The 17,844-nt window shown below is 41.4% G+C and overlaps 1 protein-coding gene across 11 annotated transcripts in view; it reads right to left on the bottom strand.

Annotated features, from left to right (window-relative positions):
* Positions 1 to 17,520, bottom strand: part of PIEZO2 (piezo type mechanosensitive ion channel component 2) — a 288,110-nt gene extending 270,590 nt beyond the window's left edge. For 9 of the 11 annotated variants that reach the window (XM_064433512.1, XM_064433438.1, XM_064433476.1 and 6 more), the window contains exon 1: positions 17,257 to 17,517. In XM_064433512.1, the coding sequence (XP_064289582.1) occupies positions 17,257 to 17,320 (64 nt within the window). In that variant the 5' untranslated portion in view covers positions 17,321 to 17,517. Of the gene's footprint in view, positions 1 to 17,256 lie in introns of all 11 variants that reach the window. The other 2 variants (XM_064433518.1, XM_064433506.1) reach the window with 2 other exon arrangements.
* Between the last annotated feature and the right edge of the window lie 324 nt (positions 17,521 to 17,844).

The following is a 17,844-nucleotide window of genomic DNA, read 5'->3' as shown; positions in this document are numbered from 1 at the left end:
CAGACCCCAGAGATGAGATTCCCTTGCAGCATGTGGTGGTGATGATCACAGTGAAGCAGCTCTGCCCCTGCAGCCCATGGAGACCCACAGGCGTGGAGAGATCCACCCACAGCCTGTGGAAGAGCCTGCACCCATGGATGGATGCCTGGGAAGAGGCTGTGACCCCATGGCAGACCCGTGGAGAGAGAGGCCCTGCCCCCAGGCTGGAGCAACCTGTCCTTGGAGAACTGCACCCCATGGAAGAGTGACCCACACTGCAGCAGTGTGAGGGGGACTGGTGCCCGTGGCAGGGACTCACATTGCAGCAGTTCACAGAGAGCTGTAGCTCATGAGATAGAGCCAGGCTGGAGAAGTCCATGGAGAATTGTTTCCCCTGAAAAGGACCTCATGGTGCAGTAGGGGAATGACTCTTCTCCCTGAGCAGCAGAAGAAGCCATGGGTGACAAAGGACCGTAACAAATATTCCCCATCTCCCTGCACCATTGGTGGCAGGATCTAGAAGAAAGCAGGGGTGGGCAGAAGGTATTTTAAGGGTTTATTTTACTTATTTTTGTCCTGTTCTGATTTTGTTAGTAATAAATTCATTTCATATCCCTAAGTTGAGCCTGTTTTGCCCTTGATGGTATTTGATGAGTGATCTCTCCCAGTCCTTATCTTCACCCATGAACCCTCTGTTAAATTTTCTCTCCTCCATCCAGCTGTGGAGGGCAGTGAGAGAGCAGCTTTTCATGGCTGCCTGGCATCCAGCCAGTGTCAACCCACTACAGTCTCCTTTGCTGGACAATGTGGGCAGTATTTTACTGTGGGCCAGAGAAATCTGTTTATCTCTTGCTAGAAGAGTTTAAATTCACCCACCAGCTACTTTATATATACTTTCAAATGCCTCCTTTGTGTGTTCACATACCCTCCTAGTTACATAAAAAAGAAATCCGTTCCCACCACTGTCTCTGAATTTTTAATATTCTGCCGTCTCAGTCTTGTTCCAGGGATAGGATTGTCATACTTTTTCACCTGGAAGGTTAATTCAGGGTAAAACTCCTCCATCTACCAATTCCAGTACTGGTGGAATCATTAATTTACACATCTGCTGCAGATTTGTAGCATTTACCACAAAAGCAAATCAGGTCACTTCATGTAGTAAAACTAAATACATCTACACTCTCGTATTTTTGTCAGCTGACTTACTTCACTACACATTAAGAAATTCAGTAATGCCATGAAGACAACATAATCAGCAAGATAATCCATTACTACTGCACAGAAGATAAAACCAGATTTCCTTCTGCAAAATCTTGTGCTTTGTAAGAGAACCATGATCTCAGCCAATAAACTAGGCAGTTGAACTGGTGATGTCTGCACAGGCACTATTTACACTAACAAACAAAGAAACCAAAAACATTTCTGAAATCTTTTAACAGACAAAATCATTCACATGTTGCTAAAAGAGAGATCTTCAGAAAGAAACACATTTTAAACACATGTATGTTTTTCAGCAAACACTGGAAGTCTGGACAGATGCTGTGCCAGATGACACTGAACACTGGCAAAAGATTTGCTGCTATGCTGTCTTTGACCCACAACCCAGCAGATGTTTTCAGCACTGCTGGTTGTGTTCTGAACCATGCAAACCATTTACACAGCTTTCCGGATTTGCCCGTGGTAAATTTAACTCACTCACTGAGCATTTTTATTCTCTTTATGATTTTTACTAGCTTGTGTCATCTCATAGCTCTTTCACAGGATCTTTGGATTTTCTAGCACATCCTTTCACAGAGACCTTTCAAATGCTAAATGCTTCTATTTTACTCCCTAGAAAGTCAGCAAAAACTGTGATCATAGTGTTCAGTCTTATCCATGTGTCTTACACAGGTACCTAATGAAATCAAACTGTTACCATTGTACCATGATTCATATTCACACCTAATTCATACAGTTACGTTTTTTCAGATTATTTTTCTTTTGGTCATAAGCCCAATTTCAGATTTGTCAGTGCACTGAAAGTAGCTGCTTTTAAGTTAACAAAACCCCATCATATATCTAAGAAATGCATTTGAGGCTAAGTCTGACTTTTCCCCCTGCCTGTTAAATACTGGGAAATGATTCTGATTTCTCTTACAGGATCATCATCTAAATTATTAGGATATAATTGTTTAATATTACCATTTTCAGCAATTCTGACTCAAAGAAACCATCATATCACATATTTGCTATAATTATTTTTAAATATAAGATATTTCAGGTAGCACTACCCATTCTATATTTGACTAACATTATTTCCAAAATAAGAAGACAGATGATTACTGTGGGATGCTGACCACTCAAAATTCACAAGAAATCAATGTAAGGTACAAAGATTCAAATACTACAAGGTCAATTGTGTCAGAAATAGTGAGGCCAGCAGGACTAGGGTAGCGATTGTCCTTCTTACTGGGCACTGGTGAGGTCACGCTTTGAATCCTGTGTTCAGTTTTGGGCCCCTCACACAAGAAGGACATGGAAGGGCTGGAGCCTGTCCAGAGAACGGCGATGGAGCTGGTGAAGGATCTGGAGCACAAGTCTTACAAGCTGCAGCTGAGGGAACTGGGATTGCTCAGCCTGGAGAAAAGGACACAGAAGACCTTGTCGTTCTCTGCACCTACCTCAAAGGACATTGTGGCATCTGGAAATTTTGTGACATCAGTCTCCTTTCCCAGGTAACAACTGACAGGATAAATAGGAAATGGTCTCAAGTCACACAAGGGGAAGTTTAGCTTGGATATTTGGAAAAATTTCTTCAGTGAAAAGGCTGGCAAAGCAGTAAAGTCACCATCCCTGGGGGTATTTTAAAGACATGTAGATGTGGTGCTCAGGGACATGGTTTAGTGGTGGCAGTGCCAGGTCAACAGCTGGATTTATAAAGGTCTATTCCAACCTAAATTATTCTAGTCTGTCCTACTCTTTATCACCTGTACTTTATTAGTTATGACCTCTTAGAAACAATCTAAATATATAATGAGCTTAATTATATCATAACATAAAACTGACAGGAAGCCAGGCTGAACTGCCATGAAGGATGCAATCTTTGCAGAGTTTCCTTTTGCAAGAAAAGTGCAAAGGACAATATTAAATGAGGAGGCAATTTGTTTGTGGTTTTTTCCTCAGAACACTCAACATCCATAAGGGACGTGAATCTGGTTTTCAGACAGCAGCAATTAAGAAAAAAAAAAAAAAAAAGAAGCAGCAAAAAACACTAGCGGCAAAGGCTACTTTGAACAGTCTAAGGAATCTTTTTCCATCTTTATGAGAAGAGACTATGTTACTGCTTGTGGCAGAAGCCTTTGAAAGGCAATGTTTTCTGCTAGGATTTTGATAAAAAACATCATGAAACAAGTAACTTTAATGTGCTCATGACAGTTCTGTGAACAACAGCAACAGTATCTTCACCTACAGTTTTGATTAACCACTTCATGAAAAACATTCGCCTTCCTTTGCTCCCAAACTTTCTTCATGTCTCCTTCTCCACTGTTTGAGCATACCCATGACATCATTAACTTATTGAAATAATTTGTGGTCTAACACTAACCAAATGGCTTCTGCTGACTTTGAGATTGAATCTCAGATTATTTCTTATTTTAAGTGTAAGGAACAATTTAATCAGATACAAACATACCTCAGTATTGAAGAGAATGAAAAGCTGATTATGAGTTACCTGAAGTCACAACAGCAGTTTCTTTCTAATTCAGTGTTACATCTTCCTCTGATTTACTCAGCTTTGTGAAGATGAGGTGTTATATGTTACCTAATTAATGGAATTCAGACACTGGCATTTTCAAATAACCTTCTGGCACTGACAGCATTGTTCTTGGACAATTTCCTTGGGAATCATTATGATGTTTTAAAAAAATAATTAAAAATATATATCTGTATCATGCCTGAAAGAATCACCTGACCTGAAATGTGAGATTTTAAAACTAATTTGCAACAAATCCTAGCTGTCAACATCAACAGGCCAAAAAATACAATTGTATCAATTATTGTAAAAAATGTTACAAATACATTTATAACCTGTGTCTATTCAATATTCACTACTTGAAGGAAAAAAAGAAAATACTGTATGCTTACCTTGACTTCCTACCTTTAATAGTAATATGAATTTTAAAAATGCTATTCTGTAGCATGCTCATCCTCCCCACCTCTGTAACATTTGATTCACTCCTTATGCACAGACATGGGATGCAAACTTCCTGAATCTGATCTGCAAAAAAGATGGGTACCTCCAAAGATGATTCAGTAAATTACATGGAGTCTGACAATTCTGAGAGTCAGACTCATATTCCCTAGTCTGTTTTTCATTTCTCACATTCCAGGAGAGGTATACCTACTCCTTGCTAGAACAAGAGTGAGAAAAATAGAAAAGCATGTGAACATTTTGGTTACACAATCTTTATGAAACTCTAAAGCTAAAATTACCAGTATCTTTAACACATTTTATAAAATGTTTTTAAAAACATTTTTTAAAAATACACACTATTTTTATATTTCCCTACAGATATAAATTTGCTTTTTCAATGTCTTATATTTAAAAAAGAAAATGATCTCACAATAAAACGCCAGTCTGAGCAACACATGTGAATTGCAAAATGCGAATTTGAAAGAAGACTGAAAAGCTACAGGAAGACTTGAGTATATTTCCCACAACTACAGCAGCATAAAGAGCCCTCAGAAAAGTCATCTGGGCAACTACAACTACGCCAATTATTGTTTTCCATGTTTTAATCATCTGGCACCCAAGGGCACACCTGTGCAGAACAAGAGAAGAAAACAGTAGCTGCATGTAACTTTTGGAATCAATTACTTGCCTTTTATCAAATGCTATATGCCACAAACAGTTCAACTTTTCATACAGTTAAACTGTAACTCCTCCCATGCTTCCTGTAGAATGAAAGAGGCTAGGGAAGGGAATTTCCAATATACAGTGGGCTGACCCTCTAAAGCAGCACAGTTAACTGAAGACTACAGTCAAAGAAATAAATAATAACTCTTTCTGTTTTCAGGGGGAAAAAATGAAGACAACTCCTTCTGCTGGATTTACAGAACCGAACACAACAGATTCTTTGAATGATCAGCACAAAGTGTTTCATATGGCCAAAACACAAGCCAGCTTTTCAAATACTTGTTTCAAAATGCAACCCAACAGTAAAATAACTACTGCTAAAAGTAATTTGTCAGTTCTACAGGAGATGGAGGTCATGTAGGAGAAAAGAATGCAATAAAGAAACATGCAGAGCTGATTTTTTCCTGTGGTTTTAAAACAAATTAGCTGTCAAAGTTATGCAGAATAACAAGAAATACTGACTAATTAAAAATATTCAAGTATGTGAACATGATTGCTAGGAAAACAATGCCAATAATTTACTGGCTAGTTAGCTCCTTAGAACCGCCAGCTTTGGACAGTTCTTGAAGTTGGGAATAAACTTTGTAGGTCTTGTATTAATTCATCATTCCATTCATTGCAAGTCAGTGACTGATGATGGTGCCAATGTTACGGAATAACATTCATTAATAATCAGCACATTCAGATGAGAAACACAAGTTCAACTTTTCTGAGCTTTTGGGTGCATTTCATATGCACTCAAACACAGCAAATCAAACATGCCCTACAGATACAGGCTGTAATTAATCTATTTTAAAACAAAAAATGGAAATCTGCACTTTCATGAGATTTGAGGTGCCAGTGAGTTTACACAGACTGAAGAAACAACTCCTCCCAGGAGGACTTCCAAGATCTGCTGCTACACATTTTAGGATCAAAACTCAAAAGCCACAACTAGAACATCTTGAAGAACATACTTTCATGTGAGGAGAGAGAGTTTAGGATTTACTGCAAAGACTTAATGCTTAGGTTCTTAAATGAAAAATGAGGAAGAAAAATTCCTGCAAGTTCTGGGTAGCAATGCTGACTGTTCAGATATAATATCCAAACATCATATTGTTTTTACTTGTGAACCTTTGATCACAGTTTGAAAGTTCAGGGCTGTGTTTTGGGGTGGCTTTTTGTTTGTTTTTCTCTTTTAAGGAACAATAAAAATGGTAAATGTCTACTTTCTGTTTGTTACACTCAAACAAGGTCAAAAAGTTCCCAATCCAGTGTCCCTTGGGACATTCAACATCAGCCCCAGGCTGTATCAAGTGCAGTGAAGCTAAGGGAAGGGATTACTACCTTTCTTCAGCTATCATTAAACCACATGCAATTTTGGCTCCTCAAAGGAAACAAGATATGCTGATAAACCTCAAAAAATCCAGGGGAGGGTCCCAAAGACAGTGGAGACTGAAGGACCTGGGCTCATTCAGCTTCAAGACAAGGCAGTTTTGTGGTCACTTCACAGCACAGCTCTCCTGACCTAAGGGGAGGTTATAAAAAAGACAGCGCCAGGCTCTTTACAAAGGTGCCTACTAAGACACAATGGCTAAAAACAGAAGTTGAGGGATATAAGAGATGAAGCAAAATAAATGAAATTAAATCCTAACAGTTGTGAGATTAACTAAGCACTAGAAAAGGCTGCAGACCTCTGTTCTCAGAGACTTCCAACACCAAACAATTAAAAGCCCTGAGCAATCACAGTTTAATTCAGTGTTGCATTGAGCTGGAGATTGGAGAGGAGATCTCCTGAGGCACTCCCAGCCTGGGATGCTGTGAGGAGGGAAACAGAAAGCTTGACCAATGCCCCTCCTATACTCACCCCAGAAACCTGGGACAGGGGTTGGCAAGGGGGTGGCCACCCTCAACTGCTTCAAAAGAAGGCATGAGAAACCCAAACCAAACAATGTGGAATTACTTGCTCTGCAGAAGAACATTATTCTTTCTCCACAAAACAGAGGCTCATTCCAGTGACTTGGCTAGCTCATTCTTTATGCTGTTGTCTTTTTTTTTTTTTAAACAACTACTATAGTCTCATTTCTGAGTATTTCAAGGACAACTAACACACATTAATTATGCAGGCAGGATACTCTGGTAATGGGACATCCTTGTTCCTTCCAGTTTGCAATATTGTGTAGCACTGGAACAATCTTACTGCTATTCCATTCCAAGAGCAACAGGAAACAGCAAACTCCACAGGGGGAAGAAACAAACGGAACTCCCCCAAATACAGTAACAGTAAATACAGGCAGGAAATAACCTGATACTCTTGTTCTGCAATTCTAGCAACTCCAACTGCTTCATCCTCTGGGGCACAATAATGACCACTTGGACTTTCTGCCATTTCCTTACTGTTGCCAGTATGGCTCACCCAGCAGCCAAGTCGTAGGAAACAAGACTTTTGGTATTGCCTCTTTTCTCTGTTTTAAGCTGGATTTCTCTAAAGGGAGGGGTGAACTTAAATTATTAGGTCAACCCTGATTTCTACTTTCCAAACAGCACAGTGGGATTGTCTTGTACCACTCAGTCTGTCTGCATGCTATGATAAAAATGTAGGCATCAGGAGAGGTTAATTGAGGCTGCCAAAAGTCAACAGTGCCTTATTGCACACAAAGTTATTGTACCTTTAAACAACTTATGCCTAAAATCACTGTGGTACAATAAACCACAAAGATCTTTTTTTAAACACACATAAAATGAGTATGTTTACTTACGCTTTCAGCAAATTAACAAGAAAAATATTTGTCAAGATCTTCAAGCAACTGTGAAGCCTTACATGCAGATGGCAATGAAAAGCTGCAAGAAACAGGCCATGTTTATGTACACCAACAGCAGCATGATGGCATTCATTCACTCAGCTCAATAAAAACAAATGGCTAACAAGATTAAACACTACAATGTTAGGGAACACGTGACAAAGTCTATATACAGGTTAATAACAATAAGCATAGTGAAAACCATGAACTACAGAGAGTCCAGCTGAAACATATTTTCCCAAATAGTCACAGTATCATATTGGTTTGTTGGGGGGGTGTTGCCCAATTACACTCTGAAATGACAGAAGAAAGTCATAAACTTCATTATCTTTACCAGATGCTTTAAGAACATAGCAAAGAAACTTTATTTAAAGCAATTTTTTGTAAAAGCTGGTTATTGATTTCCTTTCAATTTTGAGAAAATAAGCTATGGAAGTGGTGGGCTTTGTTTACTGAGCACTATACTGCAAATACACATGCCCCACATTTAGCTAACAAACAAGAGATTTGGGTCATACTTCACAGATCTTTATTCTCTAAATTACAGTTATTTGACACATCAAATGCCTAGACAAGAAAGAAGGAGGAGGAGAAGGAGAAGAATCAAGATTACACAGCTTTTCTAGCTGATGATACAGTTATCACAACAGAATTTCTTTGGCCAACAACACTACAACCTGAAGAAAACAATTTTATTATTTAGCATTCAGAAAAGGCACAAATATTTCTCTATGACTTTCTATAGAGAAATATACAATTACTGCCCTCAAAGAAAATGTTGTTGGTGTCAATGACTCATGCAAAACCAAAGAAAATAATTACAATTCTGTGCTTGCAACTGGAAGAGCCCTTCAAAATATATGCACCAGAAACTCTGGACTCTGACAAAGTTTTGAAGGGTTAAAACATGTCGTTTTTAACTTGTTGTTTTGTAGAAGTGTATTTAAATATGTAATTGTGTCAAAAAACCACAGTGTTATTAAGGAACGTAATAGAGCAGATTTTTAAAATTCTAAGCAAAGAGTGAAGGAGCAATGAATTGAAACATGCTTTTGAATACTGCTTTAAACAATATTGTCATAGCAGACAACATGATCTAATATTTATTTATGGTTGTAAAATTTGTCTACATACATCAGGATTTGTGGAGGCAAGTTTCCCTCACTTTCCTTTGGCTTATGAAATAATCTATTCTCAGTGACCAGGAAACTGCGATTCTGAAAGCTGTTGTAAAAAGCCACAAATATAACTAGAGAAGAAAAGCACAACAAAAACATATGTAGCCTCTATGCAATCATTTTGCATGTCCCAGACATTTCCCAATATATGAGAATGTAATAAAATGAAATTCAGTGTGTCACTGCACTTGTTTGCTAGATTTTCTTGACAAGGAAATCAACATCATCAGAGATGTGTAATGCTGTAATCAACATCAGCTTTCACTGATGGAGATTTATCAATTTGGATAAAGGCCTACTATCAAACTGCAAAAGTGGGGGGGTTACACTGGCTATCCAGTATGTTTCACTGGTCATTTCTTTCTGAGCCTTTGCAACCTCAATCTGCACTTAAAACTAAACTTAAAATAATGTATACATGCAACCTGGAATACATGACTGCTACCAAAAGGAGTTTCATGTTCCTCAAATTATCTAGGAGTTAATTTAATAATAGCACATCTTTAAAAAAAAAAATCAACATACTGTTTATTGAGTGGCATTGGCACAACTAGAAAAAAGACAGCACTTGTTCTTGTTTAGCATCTCTAAGCACACAGTGTTTGGCATGCTTCAGCACAACAGGAGTCCAGAACACACCACCTTAACTATTCAGGAAACCTTTTCCAGTCGCCTATGCAACTTCTGATCAAGGGATGGAACTGATCCCCACTTGAATACTACTTGGTACTTCAGTTTCAACTTATGGTTCTGTCAAGCTATATTGACTAATTAGTGGCTTGGAAGCAGTACACAGTTTGTAATGTCTGGAGTCCCAGGCTCTAGAATATTTTGCCCAAAAGGGAATGATTACTGTATCACTCACAAACACACCATCACTTTAAGTTTTACTTTTATAAAACACCTTCAAAACTAAAGACTGCCTGAATGAATTCAGAGAAGAGCTACACTGTGCTGTCTGTAGAAGTTGTAAAGGTATCCTGTCCTGAAACTCCTTTTTTATGGAGAAGGCAGAATTACATAATCCTCATCCCTTTCTCTTCAGAACTGGACAATCGATAGGAAACTCAGAGTTGTTAATTTCTACAGTTAATCTTAATGGTTGATTTTATGCTTGCAAATGTTATTCTAAAATGTTAGAGTAAATAGAACACTACACTGTTGTTGATTTAAGTGATTATACATACTTTCTCTCATCCAAAGGATTATTTACTAAGGAAACAACCTCAAAATTAATTTTAAAGTACTTTTTATTCATGGTGGAATTCACCCATGGAATTCATTGCGACAGAATATTATCAAAGTTAACACTGCAGCTCAGAATTAATGATATAAAATAAATTAAAATACATAATAGCAACCTTAATGTGACATTCAGGTTTTACAACTGCCTATTTAATATTTGGAAATAGACAGGTAAGACCCTCAGGAAAAGAGAAGTGCATTAATAAAACCACATCCTAAACATAATGCATCAAAGGATATACTTCTAACAAACACATCAAAACAGCTGATTTATCTGACAAAATAACTCCCAGTATACCAGTTTATCTCATTCTCTAAAAGAATGAGAAGGCTGCCTCGCTCATTCTGAAAACTTCTTATCTACACACTACCAGCTTCTGACCTGCTTAGTCTCACAGACCTGTCAAGATAACAGAATGAAGATCTGTGATCACCACTAAAGTAATGCTACAGAAAACTTTTACCCTAAAAAGCAATTCTGGATTGATTTAGTTACAAATATTGATCAATCTGCTGCAGTACAGGGAAAAAAAAATTATACAGCCTCTTACTAGCAAATCATACTTAGACTATCTTTAGAACTACCTGAAGATACTGTAAAGGCTAGTACAATCTACCGACTACACAGACTTTTTCACTAATTTGAACTTGGTAACTTCATTCTTCACAATGGAAACAGACTGTTTTTCAGAGTGCTACAGTCTAACACATGAAAGTAGTTACTGATGTTCCTCAAGCGAACAAAGACATCACAGCTTCCCAATGGCTATAATTTCAAAGTGAAAAGACTGTACAGAAGAAAATGTGGAGTGTAAACACTCAGCAGCTTTACACACTTGTAGAAAAGATTTTACTGTTCTGAAGGAGGACATAATTTGGTGTCCCTTTCAGATACAATCCTTTGGATGATACTTCCTTCCAAGAGTTCTTTTAGCAACACCAGCCACTCAAATTTTTTGGCTTTTACCAGCATTTGCAACTCTGCTACTTCAAAACAATGTTGGTAAAGATGTACAATGAAATTATTTTTGTGTTTAAGTCACTAAAACTTTTGAACTCTATCCCCCTGCCTATTGTATATCAGTTGCTGTTTCCTGCAGTTTTGGACTTTTAGCAAATACCTGAAATGAAAAAGCACCATAGCTACACACATACAGGTGCAATAAGAGTATCATTCTCTTCCCTGATCTCCATCAGAACATCCACCAAAAAATGAGTTATTACCAAATACACACAGATGTGTCATTTCATGTTTTGATCTGACTGCTCTGATTAAAAAGAAAAATAAAAAGAACCAAAAACCAAAATATAGCTCAGTGTTGTACCTGCAATTTAGAAAACAGGGAATTTCATGTGTGACATGATTTGCATGAGCTCCAGCACAACAAATAAAGGATTCAGATGCTTTCCAGTTCTGACAGTCACCAGACAAACTATCCACCTTATTCAAGTAACTCTTGCCAGTCAGCTGTCTCCCACCAACTTCCATTTCCATGTTCAACACTATCTGTAGAACAAGTTACCCACCAGGTAAGCCCTAACCCTTGCAAATTTATAGGTTCTGGTTTTAGCCAATCTTAGTAATTAAGTGGATTCAAACCACTTAACAGAATGGTTAGGATAAATAAGTAGAAAAGGTAAGAACCTACGGAGACAAGTCTTATTAGTCTTTTTTTTTTTTTTTTGGTGGAATTCATCTTGAAGTGCTTTTTCAGCCTGAGCACTAGGGAAGCAGCAAAGGCAGTCAACCTGAGATGCCTTTTACACAAGAAAGAGGGAGCACTGCACTTGCAGCAGACTGCTGCCTCCCCACTCTCCCAAAAACTCTCTCCTCTGGATTTTAATTGACCATAGGTGGAAGCCACAGAGACTGCAATGTCCTTTTGTGCACAAGAACAACCAACCCTGTGCCTACAAGCCTGGAAAAAGTTGCTCTTGCAAGGCTGTGGATATTCTACTCCCGCTTGACACCTTTCACCTGTTCCCATTGAACAAGGCAAAACTTCCTGTAATCAAAGAAGCCAGGTAAAATATGTTAAATCATTTGAATGGGGAAGGAAAGCTTCCATTTTAGCTGGTTTAGGATCTCTTGTGCAAACTGACATCCAAGTCAACTTTTTTTTTTCAGCATGCTACCCATTAATGGTTCCTAGACTTTTTGTTGCTCTGACTAATACTTTTATGAGTGTTCTGGGACAACACAGAGTTTTAGAACATAATGGGAAATCCATGTGAATTTTTATCATGCTGGTCCCTATCATTCTCTTGGTACATCATAATAAATATTACCCAATGTCACCATTGTGACAAAAAAACCCCACCAGTCTGATCTTTGCCTTTTTTTCAGTAATTGACCAATTTTAGAGCATAATAAGCATGACTTTCCCTATCTACAGGAAGTTTATTTCAATTTAAAAAATATGTCCAATGCTTTTGATATGTATGTTTACACTGTCATATGCAATGCCACTACACAAACTGCCCTCTAGTCTGAACAGTCTTTCATCACCTGCAGAGACAGGCACATAAAAATCAGTCACCTGAAAAGTGCAACAAAATATCACATTCTATGATCGTTTCTTGAACAGCCGCCTCCAGTGAAATCAATGAAAAGCACAAAATAAATAATAATCCAAGCACAGCATGGTTCGCTGCCTCCACAGGCTTGCTTTGGTATTACAGCTGTCCAATTTATTCTCTCTATAGCAAATGTGAGTAGCAGTAATTCAAAGCAGCAGAACACATAGGGAGGTATCAGATTCTGAAATCCACTTCAAACATGTAATTTTAGAAGCATTTTAATACCCGGTAATGTAGTAATTCAGATATTTCCCCTTCAAAATTTTCATCAGTATTTGTTAATTAGGGGATAAAAGATTACCCAAGCATCATGGAACCTATCTTTTCCTTCCAAGGCAGAACACAGACCTCACTCCCACTGAGGCACTTCCAGCAGGTGAATACATGTATTTTTGAAAAAAATACATAATGATTTAAGAAATGTCCTCTGTAACATATTGCTCATATCCTGAAGAGATGCTAATTCTGATTCATTCAGTATCATTCTCATGAATACTAGTTGCTGAAAGGAAAAATAAAAGAAATAAATTGAAGAAAAATAATTCCTGTTATTTACCAGGAGTTTAAGTATTCGGCTCAAAGACAATTGTGAAAATTTCTAAAGAATATCTGAACTCTGTCACCAAAAAAACTCTGAAGTACTTTATTTTTACCTGCCATTGCTTTCAAAACACTGATACCTGCACTCAACCCCTCAGAAAACTCTAAACTTTCTAGAAGCTTCTACAACTCTTAGTTCATCTGGGTCAAAATTCAAGAGTTCAGAAAGCAAGTGTAAGTTCTGGGAAGCACTCGGCCCAGGCAACTACCTCACTGAAGCCCATTTGCTGATAACACAAAATCCAACAGCATCAGCCAAAACCCAGAGAAAGCCATCCTCTGGAAACATGTTCTAAGCTTTTTTTCCCCAGCACCTCATTTGAAAGTAACCATATTTGGCTTAAGAGAAAACTAATGAATTGTGTGTGAACAAAAACAATTAGAAGCAGTATAATTAAAAACTGTTATTAAGTAAGCCAGCTTTGTGGTTCAAGTCTCTATAAACCAAAGAAAGCAATTACCAAAAGATCACTCTGATGCCTTACTTCAATGTGAAAAATCATTTCTTGCATTTTTCAAGTACATACGAGTAACAAAAGAAGACAGGTTCACACCAAGGCTCAAGCTTTAAAAGACAAATACAAAAAGCCCACTTTCCACCACCAGTGCCAAAGCTCCCTCATCTCTGTTTTGTTTGTTTGGGGTTTTATTTCAGCGTTGTACTACTACAGTAGAGGAAAAAAAAAATCACACTGTAGTAATCACACTGAGAAAAAAATCCAATAAAGTACCCAACACTCTCAGTCTTATTACCAAACATACTACTTTATTTGCAGTAAGTTTCACATTAATCTAAGTTACTATTACAACTCTAGGATCACACTGGACTGAACATAAGATTTTTATCATGAAAATAACATGGCAGGATCAGCCATGAAGTCATAAGCCTACAATACGCTCTTCAATCTCCAAAGCCTTTCATTTTGTGCATGTTAAGTTTCCTGTCTTCATCAGATGCTCAAGACCCATCATTCTTGAGCTTTAAATGGAAACATCTAGGCTTACCTGCACAAGATTAGACTCTTGAGTGCTACAGACCTGATCTTAAAAATTCTTACAAGGAATTGTGTTTTCTCAGATATGTAGTACTGATCAGTGCCTGGAAAGTATTTCATCCCAGCAAACTGATATTTCTTCATAAATGCAAGGTAGCATTAGTACTTATTTTAAAAGTACATAAACTTAAGGTATTTAAGGTATTAAGACTTAAAGCATTAACCATTTTAGCAGTATTTAAAGAATCCATTTTCAGATTTGCAGATGTGTTATTTTAATGAGTTTGCCACAGCTGCCACTGCCCTCCACATACCTGGTCAGGGCTCTCCAACCTCATTACTTTCTAGTCTTAGAAACAAAAAAGCAAATTATACCATGATAAGAAACTGTAGTAATTGAGCATTTTAAAATCACACACAATGGATTCTGAACCAAAAGAACCACTCTGCATTTCCACCCTTTTGGCAGTGCCAGACACATTCACTGCCCAGACAGGGGCAGGAGACACAAGAGCATCAGTCTCACAGTGAGCCCTTGCAGCAGCTTTTCAGCTGCGGATGTAACCTCACCGTAAGTCATACAAAAAAACATCACTCTAAAAAGCCTTTTCCAGAAGCCCATGAAACACTTCCTTGATGCTTTGGAAAGGAAGAGAGCACTGGCTCAGGGATGGCTCAGGTGCGGACACAAGGTAAGTGCAAGAGTGAAGCCAGCTGAACTGTGTTTCACCCTAGTGAGGGCTCTGCTAAGAGTTTGTAAAGGTAAAAAAAAAAATAACACCTACAGACACAGCAAACTAAGGTAAGAGAAAAGCTGTTTGTCCGCTTTTTTCCTCTCTCAAATCCAACTGAACAAGATAGCTAGGTCCAACCCCAAAAGTTTAACAATGTGATTTCATTTTCATACCGAAAATGGGAAGTGCCACTTTCAGGTTTTATATTTCGATTAATCCTCAGATGAGTAAGATTTATGAGCATAAGCAATTCAAGACAACATCAGTTCTCATCTGTGGAAGTATTACTGCAATGTGAAAGTACTTCTGCATCACTAAATATTGGGAATATGGACAGTAAAACCATTTTATCTGAACTTGTTTTGATACAGAAACAATCTGATTGAGCACTTAACAGAGTAATACCCTTCCTATTTTAATAGCACAGCAACCTATTATGTTATTAGAATAATACTAAAAAAATTCACCTAAACACTATCTTTTTTCTAGAATCCTTTCTTTGCCCGTGTCTTTCCAGTAAATTCACCCTCATACTTCAATGATCTTTCACAAATTTAAAGAAACTATGGGGCCCAGTTGATTCCAAACAGGGAGTTAGTTCTATGACCAACACTGGCACTGAAAGACCTGCCTGACACCCCCACCCCTTGGCTTTCAGGGCATTTCAACCACCCAGCTCCTCCATGCACAGCGTTCCTGCACACCAGCCACCTCGGCACACATGCCTGGTTGCACAGGGACAGCCTTAAAGCCCCTCATCTGCTGCCATGGATCAGCAGAACTGTGCCCTTCTCAGCACCAGCGCTGGCCACCCAAGCCCAGGGCTGCGCACCTGCGGGGAGGCCACGGGCAGAAGGAGCAGAAAGCGGGTGCGGATGCTGGTGATGGGCTGCAAAGCTGCCTCCATCTCATCCCTCATACAACCCTGCTAACAGCACCCACCACACACGCGGCCTCAGGCAAAGCGACGGGGGGAAAGTGCATTTTCACTGCCAGGCCGCGAAATCAGGAGGGCTGCACACCGCGAGGCACCAGGGAGCGCCCTGGGTCCCGCACGCCTCCAGCAAGGCTGGGATGGGATCCGCGTCCTCCTTCCCGGAGGAGAGGTCGGAGGCAGGAGAGGGCACCTGGAACCAGTGTCGGGCAGCTCCCGGGCAGGGTGGAGGAAAAGATGCAGAAATAGAGTGGCGCTGGCCGGGCCACCCCGGGGTTAGTCAAGGGCAAAGCCCCGGGAAGGATGCGTGTTTCGGGGGCTGCTGGGCAGCGCGGTCCTGGAAGGACGCCGCACGGAGAGCGGGAGTCGCTCCCGGCAGCCCCGGCGTTCGGCGCCCGCTCCGGGCGGCCGGGAAGGGGCTAGCGGCGGTCCGGGACCAGCCCGGGAGCCCCGCAAGGTACGGCCCGCACCGCTCCGCCGCCTGCGGAGGATGCGCCACGCGGGGCTCACCATCCACGGGTTTCTCTCCGCGCCGTGCCATTCCCGGCCCCCCTTCCCCATCTCCCGGCCACACAGCCCCCAGCGCCCCGGCGGGTGCCCGAGCTGCCCTCCGCGACCGCGGCTTTCGAGGCCAGCCCGCAGTCCTGCGACCTAACGGGAAACCGGGACTTCTGCAGAGTTTTTCAAACTGTGCGGGGGGCACGGATTGATATTAACATATTCACCCACGGCTGGACACCGCTCTTCTCCATCCAAAAATAATTAGTTCCTTGGATGACCGCCTGCTAAGTAACGCGATTTAGCAGACTGAAATTTCTCAAAGTAAGGAAAATCTACGTCCCGAAAACCTCTGTAAATTTGAGGGCTGCTACTTCTAAACGACGCTCACTTTTCCATTTACAAAGTACCCCCGAAACCCTAACACGGCAGCTCAGCCTGCCTGCAGAGCAAACCCTGAATCCTCCTCTCTCGCACTCCCTGCCCGAGGATGCGGGACGACGCGGGACTCGGAAAGCAGCGGCCGCTGTTCCGAGCGAAAAGCCGCGGAGCCCCGCACGCCGGTGCCGCGGCTGCGAGCAGAGCTCTGCCACACGCGGGAGCCCCGCACCCCCGGATGGACACCGACGGCGACAAAAATTAATAACAACAACAAGCACATGAGAAATTAGGGGCGAGTTACGAAGTTTAAAGTTTCTTGGAGAAACAGCGGAACGAGGAAGATGCCACGAGGAAGGAGAGCGGAGCATCCCCCAAGCCGTCAGCCCCGGCGGCAGCGACGGCGATCCCACCGCCCCGGGGACCCAGGAAGGGAGGGAGAGAGGGACGGAGGGACGTACCGGCAGTCAAGCACACGGGCAGGAGCAGCCGGAAGGTGAGCCCGCACACCACCTCGCTGGCCATCGCGGCGGGCGGGGGTCGCGGCCGGCCGGCCGGAGAGCCGTCCCTCTCTGCGCGCCACCGCCGCTCCTAGGGCCGCCCGTGAGCGGAGCCGCCGCGGCAGCGGAGCATCGCCCGTCCCCTCCTCGCCTCAGCCGCGCCGCCTCACGCCTCCCGCCGCATCCCGGCGGCAGCCCATGCAAGCAGCGCCGCGCCGCACCCCCGGCCCGGAGCACGCACACGCCCGCCCCTTCGGGGCTGCCCCCACCGCCCTCCCCCGCTCCCACGGCGGCGCGGGCCCAGGGAATTGCCCCTGCCTGCCTGCCCCGCCCCGCGCCAGGGAATTGCCCCTGCCTGCCTGCCCCGCCCCGCGCCTCCTCCGCCCCCGGCCCTGCCTGCGCGCCCCTCCGCCGGGACCGTCCTGCCACCGCGCCGGCTCCCGACCTGCGCCGAAAACTTCACAGGATTTCCCTAACGCTTCTTTTCGTGTTGGTGTTGGGGAGGGGTGCTAATTTTTTTTTTCTTCACTTATTTTTTTCTTTTAAATT

This window comes from Passer domesticus, chromosome 1 (genome assembly GCF_036417665.1).
Source record: "Passer domesticus isolate bPasDom1 chromosome 1, bPasDom1.hap1, whole genome shotgun sequence".
Taxonomy (NCBI): domain Eukaryota; kingdom Metazoa; phylum Chordata; class Aves; order Passeriformes; family Passeridae; genus Passer; species Passer domesticus.
Note: the sequence above shows the minus strand (reverse complement) of the source record. Positions and strands in the feature narration are given on the sequence as shown.